The sequence below is a fragment of the Bactrocera neohumeralis genome, unplaced genomic scaffold (genome assembly GCF_024586455.1).
Source record: "Bactrocera neohumeralis isolate Rockhampton unplaced genomic scaffold, APGP_CSIRO_Bneo_wtdbg2-racon-allhic-juicebox.fasta_v2 cluster09, whole genome shotgun sequence".
Classification (NCBI taxonomy): Eukaryota; Metazoa; Arthropoda; class Insecta; order Diptera; family Tephritidae; genus Bactrocera; species Bactrocera neohumeralis.
In genome coordinates this window covers 35,723,204-35,750,437 of record NW_026089622.1, presented here as the reverse complement: position 1 = coordinate 35,750,437, position 27,234 = coordinate 35,723,204, and the positions used below count along the sequence as shown (strand labels likewise).

Sequence of the window (27,234 nt, the reverse complement as noted above, 5' to 3'; positions counted from 1 at the left end):
CATTGTAGTATGTGAAGTAGATGGTATTTCTTCCGGAGATTCCACTTGAAAGTGTTGGCAAATATTGTGCAATGCGCAACAAGCATTCACAAATTGCGTAGCCTTTTCGGTAGTGTAATGTAAACCTTGTACAGATAAAAGACATCGAAATCTACTCTTGAGTACACCAATTGTCCGCTCTACAATATTCCGGGCCTTTGAGTGTACTGTATTGTAGCGTGCTTGGGGTGAAGAAGCTTCCGCCAAGCGATAAGGCGTCATTAAAAATTTGTGCAGAGGATAGCCAGCGTCGCCTAAGAAATTACATTACTCCACCACTCCACTTGCGCCAACCCAATGTTAAATAGTTTTAATATAGGAGGTATGGCCGTTCCTCGCACACGTTTGTGGAAATGTTCCTTCATCTCATTCAGTAAAAAACAAAATGCTTCTTTATTTAATCGAAAATAACTTATGAATCTGCAACAAACATTATTAAAAAGCAATTTAATTGTGAAAAAACTATGGCTTACTTTGCATTTGGAAGCTCCAATGGATTTGAGTGATCACGAAGGCTTTTTCGTATACGTAGCACATCAATTTTGCCCCCAGTATTTTCGTCATTGTAATATAAATCAAAACTTATATCTATTTTTTATTTATTGTTTATTATACATATATGTTTATTCACTTTTTCGCGAGCAACAACTGAATTTAATTGTTTAAATATGTCGTTTACAAAATTTTAGCTGTTTCACTATCTGTCAATTTTCCCTTTCTTAGGTTGGCAACGCCAATCATATTTCGACTGAACTTAGTTGAAGTTCGCAATACCGAAAAAGAGTTTGGTTGATCTGAAGTTGAGTTGCCTTAACTTCAATTCGACCAAGTCGGGTTGAAAACCGCAATAGGGGCATAAATTTCAAGAAACACATCGATAAAATTACTTCGCAGGCATACAAAGTACTAGGGTTGATTAATCGGATGTGTAGGGAATTTGAGAACAATTGCTCGTTAACCTGCCTATTCTCAGCAATAGTGCTACCTATTCTAGAATATGGAACAGTGATTTGGTCCCCATTCACGGACTCAATGATCAACAGAGTAGAGAGAATCCAGCACAAGTTCTGCAAAGCGCTGCTATTTCATAACAGATACAGAAACGATATGAATTCAACTGAAGACGTCCGAAGAATCCTGAAAATAAATGACCTGAAATCGCGACGGCAGGTAGCAGACCTCATCTTCTTATTCAAAATCCTCAATGGATTAATTGATGCCCCAGAAATCCCTGCAGACTTTGAAATCGTACCAAATGAGCTTAACCTTAGACAGATGAGGATTCTGAAAACTTGCAGATCGAACAAAAATTATGTAATCAATGGCCCAAAGGAAAGAATCTGTAGATTGGTAAACTCTTTGCACGGTGACATCAACTTCTTCAGCGGGTCTGTACAGAACCTCAGAAAGATCGTTAAAAAAGCTTTATTAAAATACTAGCATACGAACTAGGCTACGAGTTTAATTCCTAATTTTATATGTTTAAGCCTGTTGTCTTATTTAGAATTATAATTGTTATTAGATGTATAGTGCCGATTGGCGTTGAATAAATAAATAAATAAATAAATAAGACTGCAGAATATGGGTGGAACTGAAAAAAAAACTTAATTTGAATTTGTTCTCAATTAATTTAATTAGTTAATTGCCGTTGATTCCCCAACATTTCTGGATGTACTTAAATTAACTTCTTTCACAACTGCGGGCCACTGTCCTTATTATTTTTCACACAACTATATATGTAGGTATATATATACATATATATATATATATACATATATATACATATATGTATATATATATATATATTTAATTTAATTTAATTTCCATTACTTAGTTGACAGGATTTCAATAAAAGATTTTTATACACCTTTAAGGAACTAGATATTTAACAAAGAAGTTACTGTAAATAACAGTAAGTTCAAAAACAGATACTAAAAATAAGTATATTTATGTAGTGCTTTATCACTAAACAATATTACACAAATTTAAACTTACATAGATGTATCGATACTTAATGAGGTAATCTTTAGAACTAAAATAATAATTAATTGAGAGTCCCTCTGCACCCCTGCGCTCCGCATAAACAAGGAATTTTTTCGTCTTCTAAAGGAAATTTATAATCATAAGTTATTTCTTCGTTTATTCCAATTGGTTGTTTGGAATAAATCACAATTTTCTTTTCAGATTCTATCGTAATGACCTTTGCGTAGCAGTTGGGCTATAAAAAAAATATTTACTTGAAAATATATAAATTTTATGATTATACTTACGTTGCAACTGTGATTGATAAAGCGAGCCAAATTACCGCATTTCGTGGCATCAATAATTGTTTCCATATCAATCCTAAACAAATATGAGCTGCCGATTCCTATTGCTTCATATTTAGATTCTCTCAAATCTGCAACAATTGGACGTATCATTTGCCCAACATATTCTATAACCATTTCATCAGCCGCAATTGGTTCCATTGCAAAAAGGCCCCAATCATGTATAGCTGATTTGGCAAACTTTAGTTGTTTTTTTCTAAATTTCAATTGGTTAAACTTTAATAATTCAGATTCTCCAATTGATCCAAACGCAGTAAGTAAACGCCTTTGATTTGATCGCGCTTCACGTGAAATTCCTTGCATTTTTGAAATTAACTTATTATGCGATTGTTGCAATTGATCATCACTGCGATCTATGCTTAAAGCATTTTCTACATTAGATTTAGCATGATGATATTTATGCTTAGCCTTATCTCTAACATCTAATTTGTAATAACCTTCAGTACGAGCACAACCAGTCTTATGTCGTTTAAGTTCATCTTCTCTTTTGCGTTTCTTTTGTGGAGGTGGTACGAAGGAACGGTCTGTTATACAATGTTCAACCCAATGAGTATTATTTAACCAGAAACTAAAAAAAAGAAAATAATCATAATTTTAAGGTTTATATTAAATTAATCAATGCCCGTTAATTACCCATATGTATCTTCTTGTAAATGAATTTCATAACTTTTTCGGATATATTCTATATCTTCAAAGTCAATTCCTTTTGTAAGAAATTCATATAGCACCATCAGTTCGTCAGTTGCATCACGGGCTTTAAACAGTTCTGAAGGAATGAATTTTGATTGAGATACTACATTTTGCAAAAGAATATCTCTGGGCATGGATTTTTTTTCTACAGCAAGGTCGTAAGAATTTTGTATTATGCAATTTTTTCTTCGAATTTTTGTAGAATCTTTTCTTGGACGACCAGGCCCAGGTTTAGAATATTGACGCTGAACAATTTGCTCTTCAGAAATAATAACTTCGCTGTTGTTTCCAAAGGTATTAACATTAGCATAAGCACCATGGTCATGTTCTAAGTTTGATTGTTTGTCGTTTTCATTTTCTCTTTTAAAATATGTATTTTTCTTCCTTTGGTTGCAGGTTGTTGAAGTATCGGCTTGGGGTGGTAAAGAATAGCAATGTTCTAACGCAACCTGACTAGCCTGACTTGCTTGACTTGAACCACCATCAGACGAAGGTGACAATTTCACATCATCACTAAATTCTTTATATACTTCTGCTGATAGAAGTTTTTGAATCTCAACAGTACCAGGTTGTTGGTTATTTAACGCATTTGAGTTTTTATTTTCTTCACCAATTTCAATAATACTTACATCATTGTTTTGATTATGTAAAGGTGGTGCAAAAGTTTGATTTTTTTTTTTAATTTCCTGTTTCTTTTTAAATTTTACACCATTTTTCGATTTTGAAGGAGGAACTGTTGCATCTTTATCCCTTTTAAATTTATTTTTGTCTCTCTTTTTAGTTGCTTCATCTATTTTCATAGGTTTTCCAAAACTTTCAGTTGCTGTTTCTGTTTGAGTGAGTAATTCAGAAATATCTCTTACAATGAGCGGTTTATTGCTTATATCTTTTACGCTCCTATGACTTTTGTCACGAGTTTCGTGCAATTTTAGTGCCTGTTCCTCGAGGAACTCCCGTTCTATTTGAGCCATATACTCTGTGTTTCGACGACGTCGTTCTTGATATTCTCGCTCTTCCTCGGAGTCACTATAAATTCGGTCATATTCAAAATTCGATACATTCTTTGCTTCTTTTTCAATGTCATTCCCAGTTTCGACATTGTAAACAGTACCGGTGGTGCCTCCGTTTTCATTTGCAGAATTTAAATTATTACTTGAATATTTATTAACATTTTCCTCACCATCTTCGGTAACTGTAATTGTGCTATCTTTACTAATGTCTTCTAAATCAGATGTAATAGAAAAATTTCTTTGCGTTTTAGGTGATTTCACGTACTCTTTAGAGATATTTTTTTTTATTTCATGCTCATCATCGCTATCTGAATATATGAAATTTTTTGAATGTACAGACTTACTCTTTTTGTTATTTTCTTTATTAAAGTCAGAAATCAAATCCGACATTCGTTGCCTTATGTTTATATCACATTTCCCATTCTCAGTATTATAATTATTTTCTGAGCATGAACTGAATTCTTCTTCAGACAATACACTATCTTCACTTGTATGTCCCTCATCACTGCTCTCTTCCAATTCTGATGACGAAAAACTAGATGAGCTGGCCTTTCGTTTTGATTTTGGTAAAATTTCAGAGCACGCCACCATTTTATTAGTTTTGTTACGAACGTTATTACCATCTGCATTGACATCTTCCTTTTCTGAATCTGAACCATGAACCATTTCATCTTGATCACTTAAATGCTTTTCATAGTCCTTAGTCTCTGGAAGTGATTCTTTGCGGATCCGACGGAATGAAGGTAATTTTGGTATCGACGCACGAAGTCCGAGGCTTGTAAATGAATTCAAATCCGACATATCACACTGACTATTAATTAACTGGTTTATGTCTGGAGCTTTGTCAATACTTTTAACCACCGTTGCAATAGAAAACTGTGAAATTTTGTCACTCATAACAGAAGTTCTTTCCTTATAACGACTTTTTTGCAGTTGATCATCCCACCATGTTTCGAAATTCTTATAAGCAGTATTTTCTATCATTTTTTTATTGAAGTCACGTTTGAGTATTTGTTTCAATTCAATGCTTACTCTTTCAACTACAGCATCTATTTGCTTCTTAAATGGATCATTTTGATTGTATCCATAACCAGTAAATGCTTTGCAATTGTCATTACTCATTTGGTGAAGGTAATGTCCGAAATCATCATTCTGAGATGAGCCATAAGGCATGCTGCTAAATCCAGGCATGTATGACGAGTGCATATATGCAGGATTAGGAAAGTGGCGAGATATTGATGTATCTGCGTGAACTTGTAAAGAATATGCGAAATTTGGTTTAAAATATTCATTATTTTGGTATGCAAAACAACATTTTTCGAGGGATTCTGTAAAACTCGCTGTAAGGTCCGATGTACTACTCGCTTGTACATATTTTTCATTTTTATGAAAAGACAATGTATTTGACAATGGTTGGCCGTTATGTTTGTCATCTTCCTTGTTTGACTGAATAGGACTCAATGATTCTTTTTTAAGGAGAATTTCGTCATCACTTGAAGAAATATCACTCGCATCATGTTGGTCATATATCTGCGACTCTTTATTAAATTGTTTATTAACCTCTAAACTATTTTCTTTTATTTTCAGATTTGAATCTGAACACAATTCTACATTATCTTGTTTGACTTTAGTATTTTCAACTTCCGAGTCACTACTATCAATTTGTAGAAACGGTGGAGCATTTCCAAATGATTTTCGTTTAAACATCATTTCAATTCTTGTATCTAAATCGACTTTTCCTAAATCTGTAATATCAGATTTATCTACAGAAATCGAATTTTCTTTAGTTTCTGCAGGTAGAATTGATCTTTTAACAATTTGTGATTCTGTAATAGTATGAGGGCTTTTTTGCCCCGGTGGCGGAGGTTCGGGATCATCCCAGTTTGGTGTTTTATCCGGGGGAGGTGGCGGGGGAATATCTACCCTACGTTGTGATTGAGGTTGTGGAGCAGTCCATGTTCTCTGCCCAATCCATGGATTTTGAGATGATTCAGCATTAAATCCATATGTAGGATATCTGTAATTTTTTTCTAACAAAGTATTTATTGAAGGCCCTAGTGTTTGTGCAGAGTTATGTGCAAACGAAGATCCGAGATGATAAAACATATCCATTTGAGGATTTTTCGATTTGTCATTTGTATAGTTGCTCTGCCCGTCATAATCTCTTTCTTCTGGTGTTGTAAGCCTGCTACGACTCTTGTCTTTTTCTCTATCCTTGTCACACCGATCCATATTTCTTTTACGATAATCGCGACCTATATCAATGCCTCGACGCCTATCACGATCCCTGTCCCTATCTCGTGTTTTCTGATATTCTCTTTCTCTGTCACAATCACGACGGTTTCCATGGTCTCTGTTTCTTTCCTTACAAAGTTCTCTATCATTTTCACATCTATTATAATGATTCTTCGTACGGTCATATGTCGTTTGATAGGAATATTTCTCCCTACTACGATCCTTATCCCTAGGTTCACGGCTTTGGAATTCATCTGGCATATGACTCCGATACTTTTGTTGGTAGTTTTGGGAATATTCACGCTCATTACGAAACTTTTGATAATTTGATAAATCTGTTGTATTATAAATGTCCTGAGTTTTATACTGCTGTGAATCCGAAATAACATGTATGCTATTTTGAAGTGGAACACTAGTTGGATGATGTGCAAACGAATTAATTGGTGCGTATATATTGGAATTATGTTTTGGTTTGCATGACGTCAGTTGGTCCACAGTTTCATTGCAGATTTTTCCAAATGGATCGTGAAAAATACTTAAAACCTAAACCAGGATAAAAATTGTAATTATTTAAATGAATTGAATTATATACACAACTTTCTCACTTTTCCCATCACGGATTTTTGGTTATATTTTTCAATACATAAGCGAGCAGCCTTAGTGTTTTCGAAAACAATATGAGCTATACCAAGGTGTTTATTAGTTACTGGATGGTGATGTATCACTAGTTCATCATATAAACCACATTTACTTAGCATCCCAGACAAAAATGTGTTATCTATGTTGTCATTTAAGTTTGTCAAAGTAATTTCGATGAGCGGAGGTTGGCCAACGTAATTTTGATCAATTTTAAATCTGTGATATATAAATGATTAAAAGTAGAATACGCAAGCAAATATAGATGAATTTACCGTGGTAGTATAAGAACCAAGGGATCCACAGGTTTCGCACGGATACGTACAATGGGATTACGAGGATCTCTGGGTACAATGGATGAATATGGTTGTTCCGGCGTAATACCATCGTACCGATATACCTTACTTGCTCCTTTTACTAATGCTGGGTCAGAAAGTAATTTAAAATTGCGTAGAGTTTTTGACTGCAACTGCATGTTACAACTTGTATTATTCTGATCTAGATTGTTTCCATTACTGTGAGCACTGCTCGACAACCGGGTTAAACCATCCATTTAGGTATGCAATAAATTTTACAGATTATAAAAAAGAGAGTCAAGTTTTATATACAGCAAAATACTATTCCATTCCTTATATCCAATTTACCCATCTGTGACAATGCACAGATAGCTTGAGTAAATATGGGCCTAGCAAAAGTATTGCCTTTAATTTAATATGTCTATATGCCAATCTTAATCGTATTATGAACAAAACTGTACACGGACCGCCAAATAAAATTTGTGAGAATTACTTTCTACAGAGTAAATTTAGCAAGACATAGAGGTGACACTTCGAACGAAATATCGATAATCGCGTTGACAAATTAGAAATCGTTGACTGCACTAACAGCCCTATTCCCATGCCCTCACAAAAGTCACCAACCTCACTACAGTGATGTTTCTCACTATAGTGAGGGTTACCTTATTCTGGCGAAAATCCAAAAGCTCAAATGCTCACTATTATCACAAATATCTGTGACGTGTGAAAGCAGCCATCATAATATAAAGCATCTGTGTCTGTTTTGTTTTACATCAATATTTGACATTTTTTAAAAAATATTTGAGTGTTCTAACTAGCATGTAGGAACACTTCTTTGTGTATGCGGCAATTGTTCATGAGGAGGAAACGGGGGGTAGGAGGAAAATTTTGAAGGGTTTACGAGACAAAGCGATCCTTTTACTATGCATGACACAACATTTATAAATACATTCCTCTCTCACTTTTCATGAAACGGAAAGGATTTTATAAGTTAATGATAAGTTAATTAGAACAGCGTATGAAATATAATATCAAACTCTGCCTAATTAAAGCAAAAATATTTAAATTTTAGAAAGCATTTTCAAATTTATTGCATCGGGTAATTGAACAAAAATTAAACAAAATATTTCATTAGGCACCAGAGTTCAATTTTATCATTTTCTACTATCGCTTATATTGTTTGCAACAATAATTTCCATCTATTTTTATGAATGCATAAACCAATATTGGATTTATTTTTTATTTATTGGTTATCATCATCATATGCAGATGATAAGCAATGTACGTAGTAGGTGGATTTTTGTTTGCTTATTTTTATTAAAACAGCTGTTTGACAGCGAAAAGCTTTTTACCTCACGTGGTGACATTTTTAAGCTTTTTTCTTATGTGGTTTGAGCAAGAATAGCCTCACAAAATATGCCTCACAAGAAATCTCTCAAATTTTTCCTCTCAACTCAGTTGAGAGGTTTTTTCAGAATAGGGCTGTAAACACACACTAACAATAAAAAAAAAACTCTATTCTATGGTCCACATAATAATCACCACCCTCACCATTGTTATACCATGTTCAGACCGAAAATTTAAGAGATTAGATTACATTTAAGCATTTCATAACCCAACAGTGTTCTTACTGCCGTTAGTGATTTATAAATCAGATGTTTTTGACATTCAGCCATAAACATCAAAGCATTTATCAAAGGAAAACATTGAAATGGCGTACCTTATTATAAAAATTGTGTTCTTTTTTCTAAATTATCTCCGCTCAATGGAGATAATTTGGGAATTGTTTGATTCTAACCGGTTAGCAAGGAAACGTTTGCTGTATGAACACTTAGCACTAAAAATGTGTAGTATATATGGAGCGAAGTCAACAAGGTCTATTTGGATAAAGGCAAGTACATATATAAATATTGGTATTATAACTTCGTTTAATTATAATGTGTATATAATTTAGACTCGTGGCCAAATGTTTTGGGAAGTCGACTGCCAGGTGAATTCGGATGCGTTTTTTAAAAACAACTTCCGAATGAAGCGCAATTCTTTTATTAAATTGTGCATTATGTTGAAAGAATTGGAGAAGGAAAATACCAACTACCGCAAAGCAATTCCATTAGAGAAACGCATTGCTAAAGCTTTATATGCTCTTGGCTCTTCTGCAGAATATCGAACAATTGGAAATATGTTCGGAATTGGTAAAAGCACTGTCTGCTCCATTCTAATTGATTTCTGTCATGAAGTCTGGCGTTGTTTGTGGCCTTTGTATTTGAAGAAATTCCCAATGAACGAAATTCAATTGCGCGAATATTTAAATGGTTTTGAGTCATTGGGTTTCCCTCAAGTGTTAGGAGCTATAGGTAATAAGTTAAATTTTTTACATTTGAGTTTTTATATATTTTTAAGTTTTAGATGGTTGTCATATAGAAGTTCGCCCAGCTGCAGAAGATGCTGTTGACTACTACAATTACAAAGGCTGGTATTCCACAGTTCTTTTGGCTTTAGTAGATGCAAGGTAAGCTTTTTCATGAAGTTCGTTTAAACACCTAATGTATTTCTTTAATGTTATAGATGTCGCTTTATATACATCAACGTTGGTAGTCCAGGCCGTTGTAATGACTCTTCAATATTTGAGAGATCATCTTTAAAATGCGAGTTGGCACAATCTACTATATTTAAAGACATGAGTAAACAAATATCGTCAGTTAATGTTCCAGTCGTTTTGTTGGGCGACTCTGCGTTCAAATTTGATGAACATTTGATGAAACCGTACCCATTTTGTGTAAACCAACCTTTGGATAAAAACAAATTCAACAATGTACTCTCGAAATGCCGAAGAGTGGTGGAGAATGCTTTCGGTCATTTAAAGGGAAGGTTTAGACGGGTTGGAAAAGGCTTGGATAACCACATGGCCAACACGAAAATCGTCATAAAAGCGTGCTGCGTTTTGCACAACTTTTTAAATGAGGAAAATGATGAAATTAACGAAAAGTGGATTGCAGCACAACAAATCGAAAACGAATCTCAGCAGTTGCCAGAAGACGTCTCTAACATTTGTGGAAATGTCAACCCAAGAGCAGAGGAAATAAGACAAGCGTTCGTTTCGTATTTCGGTGAGTTATTACATTCAACTTTGAAATATTATTAAATCTCAACCGATCCATACTTACATATCTCATAAATCAATTCCAGTACAAAAAAAACAGATATTTCTATATTTTATATATGTTACATATATATTTTCGTATTCATTTACATATTTATATTTATTTTTCATTTTCGTATTCATTTTTATATATATTTTATATATTAGATATATATTTTCATTTTCATTCACATACATATTTAAATTCATTTTCCATTCATCATTTATCTTATATCTTAAACTAAAACTTAAAAAAATGTTTAAATCTATTTTTGGCGACGAAGGAAGTTACCCACAATGCTATCCTCTACAAGTTCGGCGGAACAAAAACTTTTGAAACCACCTACTGCTTGGTGGACCGCCTCATAATATTTCCGCCGACTAGGGGAGCCACCCGATGGGCCAATTTTCTGCTTTTCTTGTCTAAAAATAAAAAAATATTTAATTTATATATTGACCTCATAATATATTACTTACCTGTATGTAAAATTGTGCAATTTAATTTTAATTTCAGTGGACGTATATTCGTGTCCAGCCAAAAGCATCGTACAGGACATTTCCTCGTATATGTTTTTCCGCGTTGATCGCAGCTCTGGCATTTTTTGTTGCCACAACTCGATTAAATCGGCCTCGGCAGCCTCACTCCACATAACTCGTTTCTTTTTTTGAGTTTTTTCCATATTTTTTTTTACTTTGTAATTTGATTTGTAATCAACGGTAATTTTTAGTTTTATTTTTTTGTCTTCTTTGTCTTGTTTGTTTACATTCAGCATTCGGCATCAGCTGTGATAATGTAAAAATTTCCAGTGCTGACAAGTAGATTGCGCAAAATCAGAGTCGCACAGAGAGATTTAGCGTGGATCAGTTTCAAATCATTTCAATGAAGTGATTTGGAACTGTCATTTTTGTATGGCGAAATCTTGATAAATTTTTAAGATTAGTGGGATAATCCATTCAACAGCCGAAATCGTGTGATTAAGTGTCGGTCTGAACATGGTATTAGGTTTTACATCTCCTAAGGTGATTTCCAAAGCAAAAATCCTTAAATTTCCTCACAAATTTGCGATTCCTGAAAGCATACCTCACAATGCAAAATCGGTTGCGTTTGTTATCTTATTTTGAATATTTTTAAAGAAATTTACAATTATTTTATTAAAACATAAAAGAGGAACTAGTTATATTTTGTTCATTGTATATATCTATTACAAGAATCATGTAACTTTCGGTCTTTGTACATTTTATTTCATTCTGAATAATTTTGCAAATCGATTAAATTTTTGCATATATAATAATTTAATTTATTTTAAGGATATCAAAATGTGAAAGAACAACTCATATAGCATATTATTTAAAAATTAATATATTTTTATTCACACATGTGTTAAATACGCACATTCGTACATATTTACAAATAAGGCACGATTCTGATTACTTTGACTGTCCAGTAACAAAACTCCAATTTCAATATAGATGGTCTATGTGCTGACAGCGAAGCTTCTCCAGAGGAGGATTATGCACAAACACGTTCCTAACACTTATATTTTTTAAAATATTCCCGATAAAAAATTCAAAAATTTGTATTAATAACACATAGTATTTCTCAATGTTGGAGGATGGAGTCATGTGTAGAAGTTCACGCAAGTGAGGAAAGTTCTCTGATCGCCATTCACTTGGGAGTGGCCAGAAACGATTATTTTACACAGGGCTCAAGCAGCTCACTACTTCCGGTCTTTGACCAAGTATCCTCTGGGTAGCCTAAAAACATCCGTTTGAAGGCGAGCTAAAATGAGAAGGCGAAACATCCCCTGCATAGGGTTGTGCGCTGGGTTTGGGACCCGCCACGTAAAAAAACACCCCCAGTGAATAGGTATAACCAGCCTCGGATGAGAGACCCCCCTTTTGATTACGACCATGGCAAACGAAATAAGGACTACGATATCAGGGCATGCACCTGGAATATAAGGTCCCTTAATTGGGAAGGCGCCGCTGCCCAGCTGGTTGATGTCCTCGTAAAAACAAAGGCTGACATCACCGCCGTCCAAGAGATGCGATGGACGGGACAAGGACAGAGACGAGTAGGTCCTTGTGACATTTACTACAGTGGCCATATAAAGGAGCGCAAGTTTGGTGTAGGATTTGTAGTGGGAGAGAGACTCCGTCGCCGAGTACTATCATTCACTGCGGTGAATGAACGTCTAGCCACAATCCGCATCAAAGCGAGGTTTTCAACATATCGCTGATTTGCGCCCACGCCCCGACGGAAGAGAAGGACGATGTGACAAAAGATGCCTTTTATGAGTGCTTGGAGCGCACTTATGAAGGCTGCCCACGACTTTGACGATGTCAAAATAGTGCTTGGCGACTTTAACGCCAGGGTGGGCAAAGAATGTATCTTTGGCACTACGGTCGGTAAATACAGCCTCCACGTCGAAACATCCCCAAATGGTTGAGGCTGATTGACTTCGCCAGGGCCCGAAATATGGTTATCTGTAGTACTAGATTCCAGCATAAGAAAATTCATCAATCCACCTGGCTGTTTCCGGATCGAAAAACTACCAACCAGATCGATCATGTTGTGATAGACGGAAGACACCTCTCCAGTGTTTTAGATGTGCGTGCGCTCCGAGGTCCTAACATCGACTCGGACCACTATCTTGTTGCAGCTAAGATTCGCATCCTGCTCTCTGAGAACACTCGTCAATAACTCGGTATAAGGGAACTGTGGGACGGCATTTCAAACTCCTTAAGTACAGCTGCAACCGAAACCATTGGTTTTCGGAAAGTGCAAAAGAACAACTGGTACGACAAGGAGTGCCGTGTCGCAGTGGAGAGAAAACCGGCTGCCTACCTCGCAACGTTACGATCGACCACTACACGTGCGGTATGGAATAGATACCGAGAGTTGAAGAGGGAAGCGAGACGCATTTGTAGACAGAAAAAGAAAAGGGCCAAAATGCGTGAGTACGAAGAGCTTGATAAGCTGGCCGACAGGGGTAATGCTCGAAAATTCTACGAAAAAATGCGGCGGCTTACAGAAGGTTTCAAGACCGGAACATACTCTTGTAGAACCTCCAAAGGTGATCTAGTCACCGATGCCCAGAGCATACTTAAATTATGGAGGGAACACTTCTCCAGCCTGCTGAATGGCAGTGAACGCACAACACCAGGAGAAGGAGAACCCGATTCCCCAATCGATGACGATGGAGCAGACATTCCATTACCCGACCATGAAGAAGTTCGAATAGCAATTGCCCGCCTAAAGAACAACAAAGCGGCAGGGGCCGACGGATTGCCGGCCGAGCTATTCAAACACGGAGGCGAAGAACTGATAAGGAGCATGCATCAGCTTCTTTGCAAAATATGGTCGGACGAAAGCATGCCCAACGATTGGAATTTAAGTGTGCTATGCCCAATCCATAAAAAGTAGACCCCACAATCTGCGCCAATTACCGTGGGATTAGCCTCCTCAACATCGCATATAAGGTTCTGACGAGCGTATTGTGTGAACAACGTATTGTGTCAACAAACTGATTGGACCTTATCAGTGTGGCTTTAGACCTGGCAAATCAACAACCGACCAGATATTCACCATGCGCCAAATCTTAGAAAAGACCCGTGAAAGGAGAATGGACACACACCACCTCTTCGTCGATTTCAAAGCTGCTTTCGACAGCACGAAAAGGAGCTGCCTTTATGCCGCGATGTCTGAATTTGGTATCCCCCCAAAACTAATACGGCTGTGTACCCTGACGTTGAGTAACACGAAAAGCTCCGTCAGGATCGGGAAGGACCTCTCCGAGCCGTTCGATAACAAACGAGGTTTCAGACAAGGCGATTCCCTATCGTGCGACTTTTTCAACCTGCTTCTGGAGAAAATAGTTCGAGCCGCAGAACTAAATAGAGAATGTACCATCTTCTATAAGAGTGTACAGCTGCTGGCGTATGCCGATGATATTGATATCATCGGCCTCAACACCCGCGCCGTTAGTTCTGCTTTCTCCAGGCTGGACAAGGAAGCACAGAAAATGGGTCTGGCAGTGAACGAGGGCAAGACGAAATATCTCCTGTCATCAAACAAACAGTCGTCGCACTCGCGACTTGGCACTCACGTCACTCTTGACAGTCATAACTTTGAAGTTGTAGATAATTTCGTCTATTTAGGAACCAGTATTAACACCACCAACAATGTCAGCCTAGAAATCCAACGCAGAATAACTCTTGCCAACAGGTGTTACTTCGGACTGAGTAGGCAATTGAGAAGCAAAGTCCTCTCTCGACAAACAAAAACCAAACTCTGTAAGTCACTCACAATTCCCGTCCTGCTATATGGTGCAGAGTCTTGGACGACGTCAACAACGGATGAGTCGACGTTGCGAGTTTTCGAGAGAAAAGTTCTGCGAAAGATTTATGGTCCTTTGCGCGTTAGCCACGGCGAATACCGCATTCGATGGAACGATGAGCTGTACGAGATATACGACGACATCGACATAGTTCAGCGAATTAAAAGACAGCGGCTACGCTGGCTAGGTCATGTTGTCCGGATGGACGAAAACACTCCAGCTCTGTAAATTCGACGCAGTACCTGCCGGGGGAAGCAGAGGAAGAGGAAGACCTCCACTCCGTTGGAAGGACCAAGTGGAGAAGGACATGGCTTCGCTTGGAATATCCAATTGGCGCCACGTAGCGAAAAGAAGAAACGACTGGCGCGCTGTTGTTAACTCGGCTATAATCGCGTAAGCGGTGTCTACGCCAATTAAGAAGAAGAAGAAGAAACAGCTAATAAAATTAATAAAAGCAAACAACTTTTTTGGTATAATAATGCAATAAGTCGTCGTCGTAAAACACGCAAAATAAGTTATTACCTTGAGCACGAATATTTACACAAAATACAGGTGGCTATTAAAACCAAAATCGCTTCTTACGGCTAATATTCTGCGGCTTCGGTTACTCCACCAATAGTAAGCCGAATTACATGCATCAAATTATATATAAAAAACTAGGCAAAATATTCGCCTAGGGGGCCCAGGATGTTTAAATGAGTTAAGCATCCACCCTGGAAAATTGGCGCACCCTAATACGACAGCTTAATTCACCACAGCTGATGACATTACAACACACCACACTCGTACGCAACCCAACTCACAAAAGGAATGGACAACCGGAAAGCTCTTCTATTCGTCAGCTGCAGTTCGCTCATCAATACATCATCAATTCGTTCTACACAATTCGCACGATAACACGTACATTGCGCCGCGTCGACACTTACGTCACTCTTCTTCGATCAACCCAGATCCTGTGCGTATCGGAGATACAACTAAATTCTCAGCGATACTGCGCGATATGGTCGTCGTTATCTCGTGCAATCGTTTCCTACAACTTTACAACTTCTGTTCACTAAAACACAATAAAGTTAATCCTTAAAGTATTTGATACTTAATAATAAAATAGTGTGTTTTCTTTTGCGTAATTAATGGGTGCTTATTCAACTAAAAATTAAGTGGTGTATGTTTCCCACTAATTGGGCATCCATTTTATTCAGGTTTATTATTATTCATTATTGAGTTCAATATATCTTCTTGGTTTGTGGTAATACTAAGACTAAAAGACATTAGGTTTGCTTACAACTATTTGTAGTATCGACAGATCATTCATGTTGTTCTGTTGTGTTCTTATTTTAAGCTGATAAATATTTTTGGATAAGTTCTTATCTGTTACTGATAATTACAATACATTATTATGTGTATATGTCATGAGACATGTTTTTATGTTTACAGCTGATAAGGATTTGTTGATGTATTTGGGTTCGTGAGTATGATAAGGAATGTTATCTTCCTTAACTCTCCCCTCTGTTAAAATGAAATGTCCTCATTCAAAGGCGCTGTGTTTGGAGTCGCTGTACTTCCATTTCATATACCTGCTCGAAAATTCGGCGTTTTTTGGCTTCTGGTTTAATCTGGTAACATTTATGTACATGCCTTTACTGAGGCGTATATAAATAATCCTAATATTATTACTAAAGAAATAGCATAGCTTAAAAATTGTAAAGGGCGTTCCTCAAAAGGAATTAGGTATTTGTACATTTCTTGTATATTAGAAAATTTATAATTCGATTTGGATTCTAATATTTTCATAATATTGATTTGTTCATTTTGATGACCATGTATTACATTTTTTATTTCTTGGTCATGGTTAAAATATGTCTTATTATCTAAAGTAGTGCTAATATTAAACTGAATTAATTTTGTGCCTGTAATATTTTGGCCGTTCCATATATGGTTTCCGTCAATTATAATATTTCCGTGATCTAATATTAATAATGGCACATTGTTTTCTTGAACAATATTACAATATGCTTTGTCTTTATTTAGTAAAGGGATGGTGCAATGATCTTGCAATTCTTGTTTACAAATATTTATTCCTATATTATTTTTAGACTTAGATACTCTTATAAATTTATTTTCACATTTTGCTATTTTTCTTTTAATTTGTAATTTTCCATTTTGTAGGCTAACGGAATTAATTTGTATAATTTACATTTATTATTAATGATAGGGTATTTATATATTGTGATTATCGCATTCCTGTACATACATACGTGGATATCCGAATATTCTAATATATTTATGACAGGACCATCAAAAATTTCATTTGAAATCAATTCGTGAATATTGTTCAAGTTTAAAGTTCCAGAGTAAAAATTTCCATTTCTAGCTAAATTAATTGTATTTGTAATTGTCTCTAACTCTTTGTAAACTTCTCTGATTACAAATTTTTCTACGACAGATTTCGGATCTAATTTTTCTAATAATTTTTCAAATTAAGAGTTAATCTTCCTTTGTTTGTTATTGTTTTCAATTAAGTAATTTAAGCCTGTTTTTATTTCTATTAAATCGTCATGGTCTGGTGTTCCTGTGACGAATTTTATAATTAAGCCTAAAAAATTTAGTGAACGTCGTGACCTATAGTTTGTGGGTATTAATTGTGATTTTAAAGCCTCTATTTTACTGACAATAATAGCCTCTTCTTCTTTCGGATTTGCATTATACCTGTTCCTCATTATATTTTCGTAAGTATAGTCGTTAAATTGGCTACATGGTACAAAAATTGTGTGTCTTCAAATAAATACACTATGTCTGTCTCAGTCAAAACAAATTTTCTATTACTGAGGTCAGTCACTAAATCTGCAAAAGAGGAGTAAATTGTAAATAATATTATAATACCGCTGTACATGCTGTAGCCTGTCTTCGAATGTTGTCCTTATGGATAATTTTTCCTCTCTCAGTTAGAATGGTTGCACCGTGATCTTCTTTTACAATATGTTTATTATATTTATTGGCACTCTTATTCCGTCTGTCCGTTCGGGAATAAATTATATCTCCTAACTTATGTATATGTAATTGTATTTCTACCTTTATTGTGATGATTTAATACTCTTCCTTGATTTTTGAGTAAAATATCTTCTATTTCCGGATACTTGTCCCGATTGAAAAATACGTCTTCCGGTTTGTATCCTGTAGTTGAATGGATAGTTTTATTGCACTGTCGTACCGCGTTAAACAATTCTTCGCCAGGAGCTGTTTTGTTTTCGCTAGCTAAACTTGTCGAAATTTCGATTAGCGTTCTGTGAACTCGTTCAACTTGACCGTTCGTTGTTGAATAGTGTATTGGAGTCAATCCATGTGTAATTTGAAGTCTGTTATACACTGCCTTCGCTACGTTGCCTACGAACACATTTTCGTTATCAGTCATAAGATGTTTAGCGTTGGGGTACACTTGAGATAATACATATTTCCTCTATGTACTCATGACAATTTAGTTTGTTTTCCAGTTTTCGTAAGTAACAATATTTTGAGTACTTATCAATAGAGCTGATGTATATATTGTTGTTCATGTGAAATATATCCATCTGTATGTATTCCCCTACTTTTGTTGGAATTGGAGATTTTCCCATATGTTGTTTGTTTGGATGTCTTTCATACTTGTGTTGTAAACAAATTTCACATTTTATTGTTTCTGTTCTACACATTTCCTTCACGTTGGGCCAAAAATGTGTAAGTAAAATTTCTTGTGTGTTATTTTTATAATTGAGGGGAGCACGTCTCTGTGTCTTTACTACTAGTTCCTTTTGTTCGTCTATGTTTATAACATCTATCAATAGATTTGGTGAAATTACAAATGTGCAAGGAAAATTAGCAATAATGTCATCTTTGACATGAAATAATATGTCCTCGTCTATTTTTAAAGCGTTCGTGACAGTTGGTCTTGCAACTTCTTTTAATTTTTCTATTAAGTAATTCTTGTCTTTGGAATGGATTGTATGACGTACTCTGTTTGGAAAAATTGTTTTCGTTGATACGCCTACGTTGGCTGGATCATAAATAGGTACAATTTGATTTCTAAATGGATTCAATGGTTGTTTCACCCTTTTGAAATGTTCTACAGGTGAACTTTCTGCCGAATGTTGAGAACAATCAGTAGTCGCATTTATTTGTTGTCTTGATAAAGCGTCTGCTACAACATTTTGGTGTCCTGGTTTATGAATAAGTTTTGCTCCATATTCTTCAATTAAATTTTTCCACCTTTTTAATTTCGTATTCGGATTCTTGTCTGATATTGAATATATGAAGGACTGATGGTCTGTGTAAATAGTTAAATTTACTACCCCATATAGATAGTTTCGTAACTTTTGAAGTGACCAAACTATGGCTAATAGTTCTTTTTCATCTGTGCTATAATTCTGTTCAGTATCATTTAATGTTCTTGAAATGAAGGCAATTGGTTGTTTATTTTGAGATAGGACTGCCCCAATAGCAAAATTACTTGCATCAGTAGTTAAATCAAATGGTTTCGAGAAATCTGGTTGAAAGAGTTCTGTTTGTTCCTGAAGTGCTATTTTTATTTTTTGTAGTGCATCCAGTGCTGCCTCGTCTAATTTTATGTCTACTTTGGAGCTCTGATTTTTTCTTATGATTCCTTGATCTCCTCTTAAATAAATAGTTAAGGGTTTAGTGATAGAAGCAAAATTCCTAATAAATTTTCTATAATAACTAGCTAATCCTAAAAATGACCTTAGTTCTTTAAGCGTTTTTGGAACTGGGAAATTTTTTATTGTTTCAATCTTGTTTGGATCCATAGTAATCCTATTATGCTTAATGATGTGGCCAAGATACTCCACTGAGTCTTGGAAAAAATGTGACTTTTCGTCTGAAATTTTCATATTGGCTTTATGTAGTGCATTTATTATAGTTGAAACGTGTTCAATATGTTCTTCTGGTGAGGAAGAGAATATTAATACAGCGTCTATATATACATATGTAATTTTACCAATATATTCTCGTAAGATATCGTCTACTCATCGTTGAAAGATTGAAGGTGCGTTTTTCAACCCAAACGGCATCCTAACAAATTCATACTTTTCTACATTGACTGCAAAAGCGGTCTTTTCTCTATCGGATTCTTTTATTAAAATTTGATGGAATCCTGATTCTAAATCTATTGTTGAAAATACTTTTGCTTTTCCTTCATATTTACATCAGGTATTGGATATCTATCTTTGATTGTCTGAGCATTAATTTTTTGGAAATCAACTACCATTCTCCTGTTTGGCTTACCTTGTTCGTCAGTGCCTTTTTTGGAATAGTCCATATGGGTGAATTATATGGGCTTTTACTTGGTTTCCATTTTTTAATAACTCGCTAATTTCTTTATTCACAAAGTCGTTATCCGCAATGGGATATGGATATTATTTTGTTCATATTGGTTCCTCTGTCTGGGCCCTAATTGTCGCCTGAATAGTTGTAGTGAAAGGAAGAGTTTCACTTATTTGAACGTTTTTTTTGCATTAGTTTTCTAATGTCTTCTTCGTATTGAGGGTTATTGATAGTAAAATTAATTTTTTGTTCTACGTTATAGGTCACTTCCTTCTGGTACTTTAAACTATAATCAAATAAATTCACTTCTGCTTTAAGAGTTCTAAGTCCCTGTTCTCCTAATATCATATTAATGACTGAAAAGCCATGTAAAGTTTTTGTTTTAAAAGGAATAATTTGTATTCACTCACCGATTTTAGTGCCCATACACGAGCACACAAGTGCGTTCGATCGGTATGAATTCGTTTGCCCATACACGTCACACAAATCCATTTTGCGTTCGTTCTTCACAGAGTTAACATGTGCGACAGGCAAGCGGAACATTTCTTGGAATTTATTTCTAATGTAGCATTTTTATCTATTTCATTGTATTTCGTTAATAAGTTATTCCAACTTTTATTTTTCTTACACTATGTATATGCATGAGCGCTTAGGCAAAAAGCGAAAACTTTGAAGCGTGATTTCTCGGTTTTTTATTTTTACGATTATTCTTAATTGGCGGGCAGGATAGAAAAAAATCTAAACGTCGTATGGAATTAGGTCAAAGTTTATTATCATTGACATAAAATTACTTATATTTAAACTAAAAAAAATATTAAGAAAAGTCAAGTTTTTTAACATATTTTTAAACAGCATAAAGTAAAATTCTTTTGATCAAAAGCTACTATTTATTCAATTTTTAATAAAATTTTAAATTTTACACTTTTTTTTGGAATTTTCTTAGTTTAACTAGAAGGTAAATTAATGAAAAATATGAATCTCTTTATATTTTTTGTTTCCGATAGAAATTGCGACCTGCATCCTGCCCGCCGTCCGAAAAATGTACATGCGAGATGCATCGGGTAATTGCTTCCCAAAGGCAGAATATCAAAGATTTCGTATCCAAAAAATTTGTGAAAGATGTTCAAATTTATAACTATAAAGCCTAGAAATTTCGCTTGAATCAATTATTTCTTTCCCTCCCAAAAAAATCCTCAAAAAAATCGATTTTTTGAAGCCCTCGAAAGCAGGCTCTCCCCTTAACACTTGCCATTGTCCGCGATCTTCACTGTTCGGCGACACGAGAGAAATGAGATTTTGTGCGCCGACAACGCCATACACGATAAACATGTTCTCGCACCGATCGTAAAAAATCAAACATTTTCGCGAACATGGATCGGTACGCGAACAAGCCCATACACGATAAACCGCAAGCGCACACATACCCATCGAACGCACTGTGTGCTCATGTATGGGCGCTTTTAATGCACATTTTGTTTTGATACAAGGCAACACGCTTACTCGCCTTAAAAAAGTACTCCGTGTCTCAAAATGTCCATCGTAGTCTGCTTGTGCGGTTTGATTGATGCGTTGCATTTTTTGTTCATGGAAGTTTTGTGACGAGACGTTCCTGTCTCTTTTGAATGGATTTTGTTGGTGAGGCGGATTCGTTGGTTGATTGAAGTAATATGTTGGCTCTGGTACTGTTGCGAATTGTCCACTTCCATTGGTTCTGGTGCAAGTTGTTGTTGCGGTTGATAATTCCTCTGTATTCTGACGTTTGGTCTGTATTGATGATGTTGTCCGTCCTCTCTATGTGAATAAACTTGGCCTTCGTTGAAGCGAGGATTATATTTCCTTTTATCATTAGGTTGATGGAATCGTTGTTGCTCGTTCCCTCTGTTTCCAAATCTTTAGGGTTATGACTACACAATGTCCCACTTGTATATTTGCTATTTAACCCTAGGATGAAGGTCCTTACTGCTTCATGGTTTGCATAGTCTTTCATAGAACCGCTGTTTTGGTTTTCGGACATCTCAATTTTTGATAATGCCAAGTTAAGCGCTTTGCTCACTTCACTGTGTAATTCGGCTAAGGTTTTCCTTCCTTGTACGATCTTTGTCATTTCCTCTAAAAGGACGTGTTGAGGCAGCTGCACGACTACATAACTGTGTCCTTAAGAATGTGTGTATTTTAATATTTGATAAATGTCGCTTGCAGTCTGTCGCGCTCTATCTGTTCAGCACATCACACTTAAAAATACACGGAACCTTATTTCCATTTCATTATTATACGATATCCAAAATTACTATTTTAATTGCAAAATCGAAACACTTATTTCAGCAAATTATCGAAATTTTCCAAAAAGTCACATAAACTTGTTTAACACATTTTGAACTATTTAACGTTTTTTACTCACCTGTCAAGATCCGTTGCACTTTTAGGAAAATTGAATACTCTTCCTCCCTCACTGCAGCCATCAAAACACTTCCTCCAATGCTTGTTGTTTTCGGCATTTTGGCTGTAAAATAAAATAAAAAAGTATTAAATAAAAGTGAAAATATACTCACATCTTTCAATCTGGTTGCTGTTTCTCATTCGCTATTCTTCGAGCTTATGGCCGTTACAAATGGATACAAAAAACTGAAAAATGTCTCCATTCGAATAATAATTTGGCGGGATTTTAATCTGGTCGTCCCTCTTTTCCTATTGCTGAACGTAAAAACCTCCTGAACTCGATTGGCTATCAAACTTCAGAAGGTTTTGATGCAGGAATAAAGGGATGTTAAACTTATTCCAGTGTGAAAGCACCTCAAAATTAGCGTTTTTTATAACATTTTCCATTATGGCCAGATTCAACAAACTTACAATTTTTGGGCATTTATCAACCCTATACCCAACATTTAGTACGAATAAAAATTACTAAATAGTGGTCATTTATTATATGGAGAAACTATTTAAATTTTAAAGAATATTCTAACAACTGACTTTTGTCCTTTCAATACTCAATAATAGGATTTAAGCTTGTTAGCTCTCAAACATTAAATGTTTTTAATCATTTTCCATTGAAAATAAAACTATGATGCTTCAAATTACAAAACGTTTCATCAAATACCTTAAATTTCACAAATTTATTTAATTTTCATTGTTTTACATTTTTTATAATTGCTAAATGTCAAAACCTCCTGAACTCGATCAACTGTCAAAGTCTAGGTGGTTTTGACGTTTAGCAATTGTTCTCTCACTTCCAGTGAGAGAGGAGTTAAACATCTCTTTATCTCTGTTTTGATGTTTAGCAATTGCTCTCTCACTGGAGTTGGACATCTATTATTTCTGGGGTTTGTCTATTGCTTGCTCACACTGCACCAGCAGTGAACCAGAGATAAAGAGATCTTTAACTCCTCTCTCACTGGAAGTGAGAGAGCAATTGCTAAACGTCAAAACCTACTGAACTTTGACAGCTAATCGAGTTCAGTAGGTTTTGACGTTTAGCAATTGGAAACGAGCTATGGCCAGATTGAAATCTTACCAAAAAAATATGTAAACGGAGGGATTAGTTGCATCGTTCAAGACCACTTATAAAAAATGTAAAACAATGAAAATTAAATAAAGTTGTGAAATTTAAAGATATTTGATGAAACGTTTTGTAATTTGAAGCATCATAGGTTTATTTTCAATGGAAAATGATTAAAAACATTTAATGATCGAGAGCTAAAAAGCTTAAATCCTATTATTGGTTATTGGAAGGACAAAAGTCAGTTGTTATAACATTCGTTAAAAAGATTTAAGTAGTTTCTCCATATAATAAATAACCACTATTTAGTAATTTTTATTCGTGCTTAATGTTGGGTATTAGGTTGATAAATGCCCAAAAATTGTTATTTTGTTCAATCTGGCCATAATGGAAAATGTTATAAAAAACGCTAATTTTGATGCGCTCTCACACTGGAATAAGTTTAACATCCCTTTATTCCTGCAGTGAACGCTGGTTTATTGTTACTTGAGCGGGTAACGCAGTGAAGGGTGCCAAAGTCAACGCCAGGTATAAAACAGAGATAAAGAGATGTCCAACTCTCCTGTCACTAGAGACATGAGAACCGCTCACCTACCAAACTTTGACAGTTGACTTGATCTGGTAGGAAATTATACCAAAAATATATGTGAACGGAGGGTTTTGTTGCCGCCGTTCAAGATCACTAATAAAAAATCTAAAACAATGAAAATCAAAGGAAATGCGAAATTTAAATATATTTCATGAAACGTTTTGATGCATAGTAGAATTCGTTTTCAATTACACACAAAAATATTTATTATTTGAGAACTAACAAAAAGATAAAAGTCCAATATATAATAATTTGCAATCGTGATAAATGTTGGGTGTTTTAATTTAAATGCCCAAAAATCATTATTTTTCATGATCCGGTTGCAATGGAAAATTATATAAAAAATCAAGAATGATAGAGACAGAGATTACGCAATGCGCATGTTTGCTTTCAGTCAGCTGTTCTTGCTGACATCACGGTTGACTTATTATTCGCCCGCGCCTTTGAATGTGAATTCGAATTGTATTTACGAGTGTGATATTAATTGTGAAATTTTATATTTTTTAAAATGCCTTGCGCAGTGTTTGGATGCAATAATAACAATGTTAAAAATAGTACTACGAAGTGGAGATTTTTCCATTTTCCTAAGGATAAAACAGTACTAAAACAATGGATTAATTTTTGTTGTCGGGCGGACAAAATTAATGTTAGAAATGCGTGCATTTTTGAAGTGCACTTCGCTCCAGAAGCCTTCGAAAACAATTTGCAGTTTGAAATTGGTAATTATATCATTTTGATTTCAATAATTTTACTTTTATAACAAAACACTCTTGCAGGTTGAAGTTCGCGGAAGGCAACGAAGTTGTTACCTAGCGCTTTTCCCACGTTAACCACTGCTCCTGCAGAGGCTAATGAACGGCAGAAAAGGATGGAGTCTCGTTTAAAAGGCAGTCTTCACGATCACCCTGACAGGCAGGAGTTCAAGTAAAGGCTGCGTTCCTATATACTCGGTCACAACGAAGGAGTCATTACAGATGAAGGAAATGTTGTAGTCGACAACACCCCAGATTTGGAAGAGGATTACTTATCTCTAACCGGTAATTATCAAAGTATTAAAAGTACATAGTATTATATCGGAGGATGGAGTCATGTGTAGAAGTTCACGCAAGTGTAGAAGTTCAAGCAAGTGAGGAAAGTTATCTGATCGCCATTCACTTGGGACTGGCCAGAAACGATTCTTTTACACATGGCTCAAGCAGCTCACTACTTCCGGTCTTTGACCAAGTATCCTCTGGGTAGCCTAAGAACATCCGTTCGAAGGCGAGCTAATGTGAGAAGGTGAAACATCCCCTACATAGGGTTGTGCGCTGGGTTTGGAACCCGCCACGTAAAAAACAATACCAATGAAAAGTAAGCGACAGCCTCGGATGAGAGACCCTCCTTTTGATGAATGGGTCTAGCAGTGAACGAGGTCAAGACGAAATATCTCCTGTCATCAAACAAACAGTCGTCGCACTCGCGACTTGGTTCTCACGTCACTGTTGACAGTCATAACTTTGAAGTTGTAGATAATTTCCTCTATCTTGGAACCAGCGTAAACACCACCAACAATGTCAGCCTGGAAGTCCAACGCAGGATTGCTCTTGCCAACAGGTGCTACTTCGGACTGTGTAGGCAATTGAAAAGTAAAGTCCTCTCTCGACGAACAAAAGCTAAACTCTATAAGTAGCTCATAATTCCCGTCCTGTACCGATGAGTCGACGTTACGGGTTTTCGAGAGAAAAATTCTGCGAAAGATTTATGGTCCTTGCGCGTTGGCGAATATCGCATTCAATGTAACGATGAGCTGTTCGAGATATACGTTTTCATTGACATAGTTCAACGAATTAAAAGACAGCGGCAACGCTAGGTCATGTTGTCCGGATGGATGAAAACACTCCAGCTCTGAAAGAATTCGACGCAGTACCCGCCGGGGGAAGCAGAGGAAGAGGAAGACCTCCACTCCGTTGGAAGGACCAAGTGGAGAAGGACCTGGCTACGCTTGGAATATCCAATTGGTGCCACGTAGCGAAAAGAAGAAACGACTGGCGCGCTGTTGTTAACTCGGCTATAATCGCGTAAGCGGTGTCTACGCCAATTAAGAAGAAGAAGACATAGTATTTTAAACCTAAAACTAAAGAAAACATTTTTATATAAAAATCAACTAATGTTAACAAATGCAAATATATACTTACATACAAACTAAGTTTTTGCATACTTACCACTGTTTCTTATCCTAATTATAATAATAAACTTGACAAACAATTTATTCTATTTATTTATACGCACGTATGTATGTTTATTATATTTTTGCAGGTAATATTTTTCAACGGGATTCAGTTGATCTAAATTCCACTGACCCAACTGAAAAAAATGATGACTTGGAGATTCTCAACAACGACGGACTTTGGCAGGGTACATCTGCCACAAACTTGGTAAAGACAACCCAGTGCCAATTCAGAAAATTGTTCATCTTATACTTGGGTGGATCACCTTTCTGAAGGAGGACTCTCAAAACCAACAGATATGATGTGCTCAATCAACATGTGAGACCCTTGTATGCAGCATTTGACGACGAAAATGGAACTGGTAATGGTACATATCTGCACAAATTATGTTCAGAAGCACTTAGATTTAAGTAATTTTGTAAACTGTAACACGAAAGTAAAATCACTGTTTTTTATAGCTAGAATGTATTTTAGGATTCGTTCCTTAAAAGAAAACTTAATTGAAAATATGTACAGCAAAAAAAAAAATTAAAAAGACAAAAAATTGATAAAATGAAATACAAAATATTCAATCTTTTTATTTGCATATATGAAAACAAACACAGCAAAGGGACAAAATTAAATAATACAATGAAATGAATATGTAGGTAAATGTTCACAATAAAATATTCACTTATTTTGATGTTAACTTTTGATGATATTCATTTTTTTGTATGCCTGCAATACAAAACTGCTTCTTATTGCAAAGAAAAACAAACAACTGAAAATTAGCTGATTGTACGTTGGTCAACCGTGACGTAGATGCGCAGAACGAACGAAATTTGAACTCGTCATTGCGCAATCTTTGTTTCTATCATTCTTGATAAAAAATACTTATTTGTATACAAGGATAAAGGGATAACCAATTTATTCCAATGTGAGAG

At 35.6% G+C, this 27,234-nt stretch overlaps 2 protein-coding genes across 3 annotated transcripts; one reads left to right on the top strand and one right to left on the bottom strand.

Moving 5' to 3' along the window:
• Positions 1-1,968: 1,968 nt before the first annotated feature.
• LOC126764039 (histone-lysine N-methyltransferase SETD1) lies at positions 1,969-7,764 on the bottom strand. The gene is made up of 5 exons (XM_050481765.1): positions 7,213-7,764; positions 6,907-7,156; positions 3,000-6,844; positions 2,310-2,934; positions 1,969-2,257 (listed from the first exon to the last, which is right to left on the bottom strand). Exons 1-5 carry the CDS (start codon positions 7,488-7,490, stop codon positions 2,084-2,086), a joined length of 5,172 nt encoding a protein of 1,723 aa, XP_050337722.1. The 5' UTR covers positions 7,491-7,764; the 3' UTR covers positions 1,969-2,083.
• Positions 7,765-8,839: 1,075 nt separating this feature from the next.
• On the top strand, positions 8,840-26,791 carry LOC126764064 (putative nuclease HARBI1). Of its 2 annotated transcripts, none has more exons than XM_050481824.1 (5): positions 8,840-9,124; positions 9,188-9,587; positions 9,640-9,742; positions 9,799-10,340; positions 26,400-26,791. In XM_050481824.1, the coding sequence occupies exons 1-5, from the start codon at positions 8,945-8,947 to the stop codon at positions 26,582-26,584; spliced, it is 1,410 nt and encodes a 469-aa protein (XP_050337781.1). In that variant the 5' UTR covers positions 8,840-8,944; the 3' UTR covers positions 26,585-26,791. The 2 variants fall into 2 exon arrangements, with proteins under 2 accessions (XP_050337781.1, XP_050337782.1); XM_050481825.1 differs by lacking the exon at positions 26,400-26,791 and adding an exon at positions 10,657-10,849 and having other exon boundaries at positions 8,842-9,124.
• The last annotated feature ends 443 nt before the right edge of the window (positions 26,792-27,234 follow it).

Excerpts from the sequence above, each read along its gene's own strand:
- LOC126764039 (XM_050481765.1), bottom strand. The coding sequence starts at position 7,490 with ATGGATGGTTTAACCCGGTTGTCGAGCAGTGCTCACAGTAATGGAAAC. Across the intron at positions 2,935-2,999 it reads TTACAAGAAGATACATATGG|TTTCTGGTTAAATAATACTC; the intron begins GTAATTAACGGG and ends TCTTTTTTTTAG. Across the intron at positions 2,258-2,309 it reads TTATCAATCACAGTTGCAAC|CCCAACTGCTACGCAAAGGT; the intron begins GTAAGTATAATC and ends TTTTTTTTATAG.
- LOC126764064 (XM_050481824.1), top strand. The coding sequence starts at position 8,945 with ATGGCGTACCTTATTATAAAAATTGTGTTCTTTTTTCTAAATTATCTC. Across the intron at positions 9,588-9,639 it reads TCAAGTGTTAGGAGCTATAG|ATGGTTGTCATATAGAAGTT; the intron begins GTAATAAGTTAA and ends TTTAAGTTTTAG. Across the intron at positions 10,341-26,399 it reads AGCGTTCGTTTCGTATTTCG|GTAATATTTTTCAACGGGAT; the intron begins GTGAGTTATTAC and ends ATATTTTTGCAG.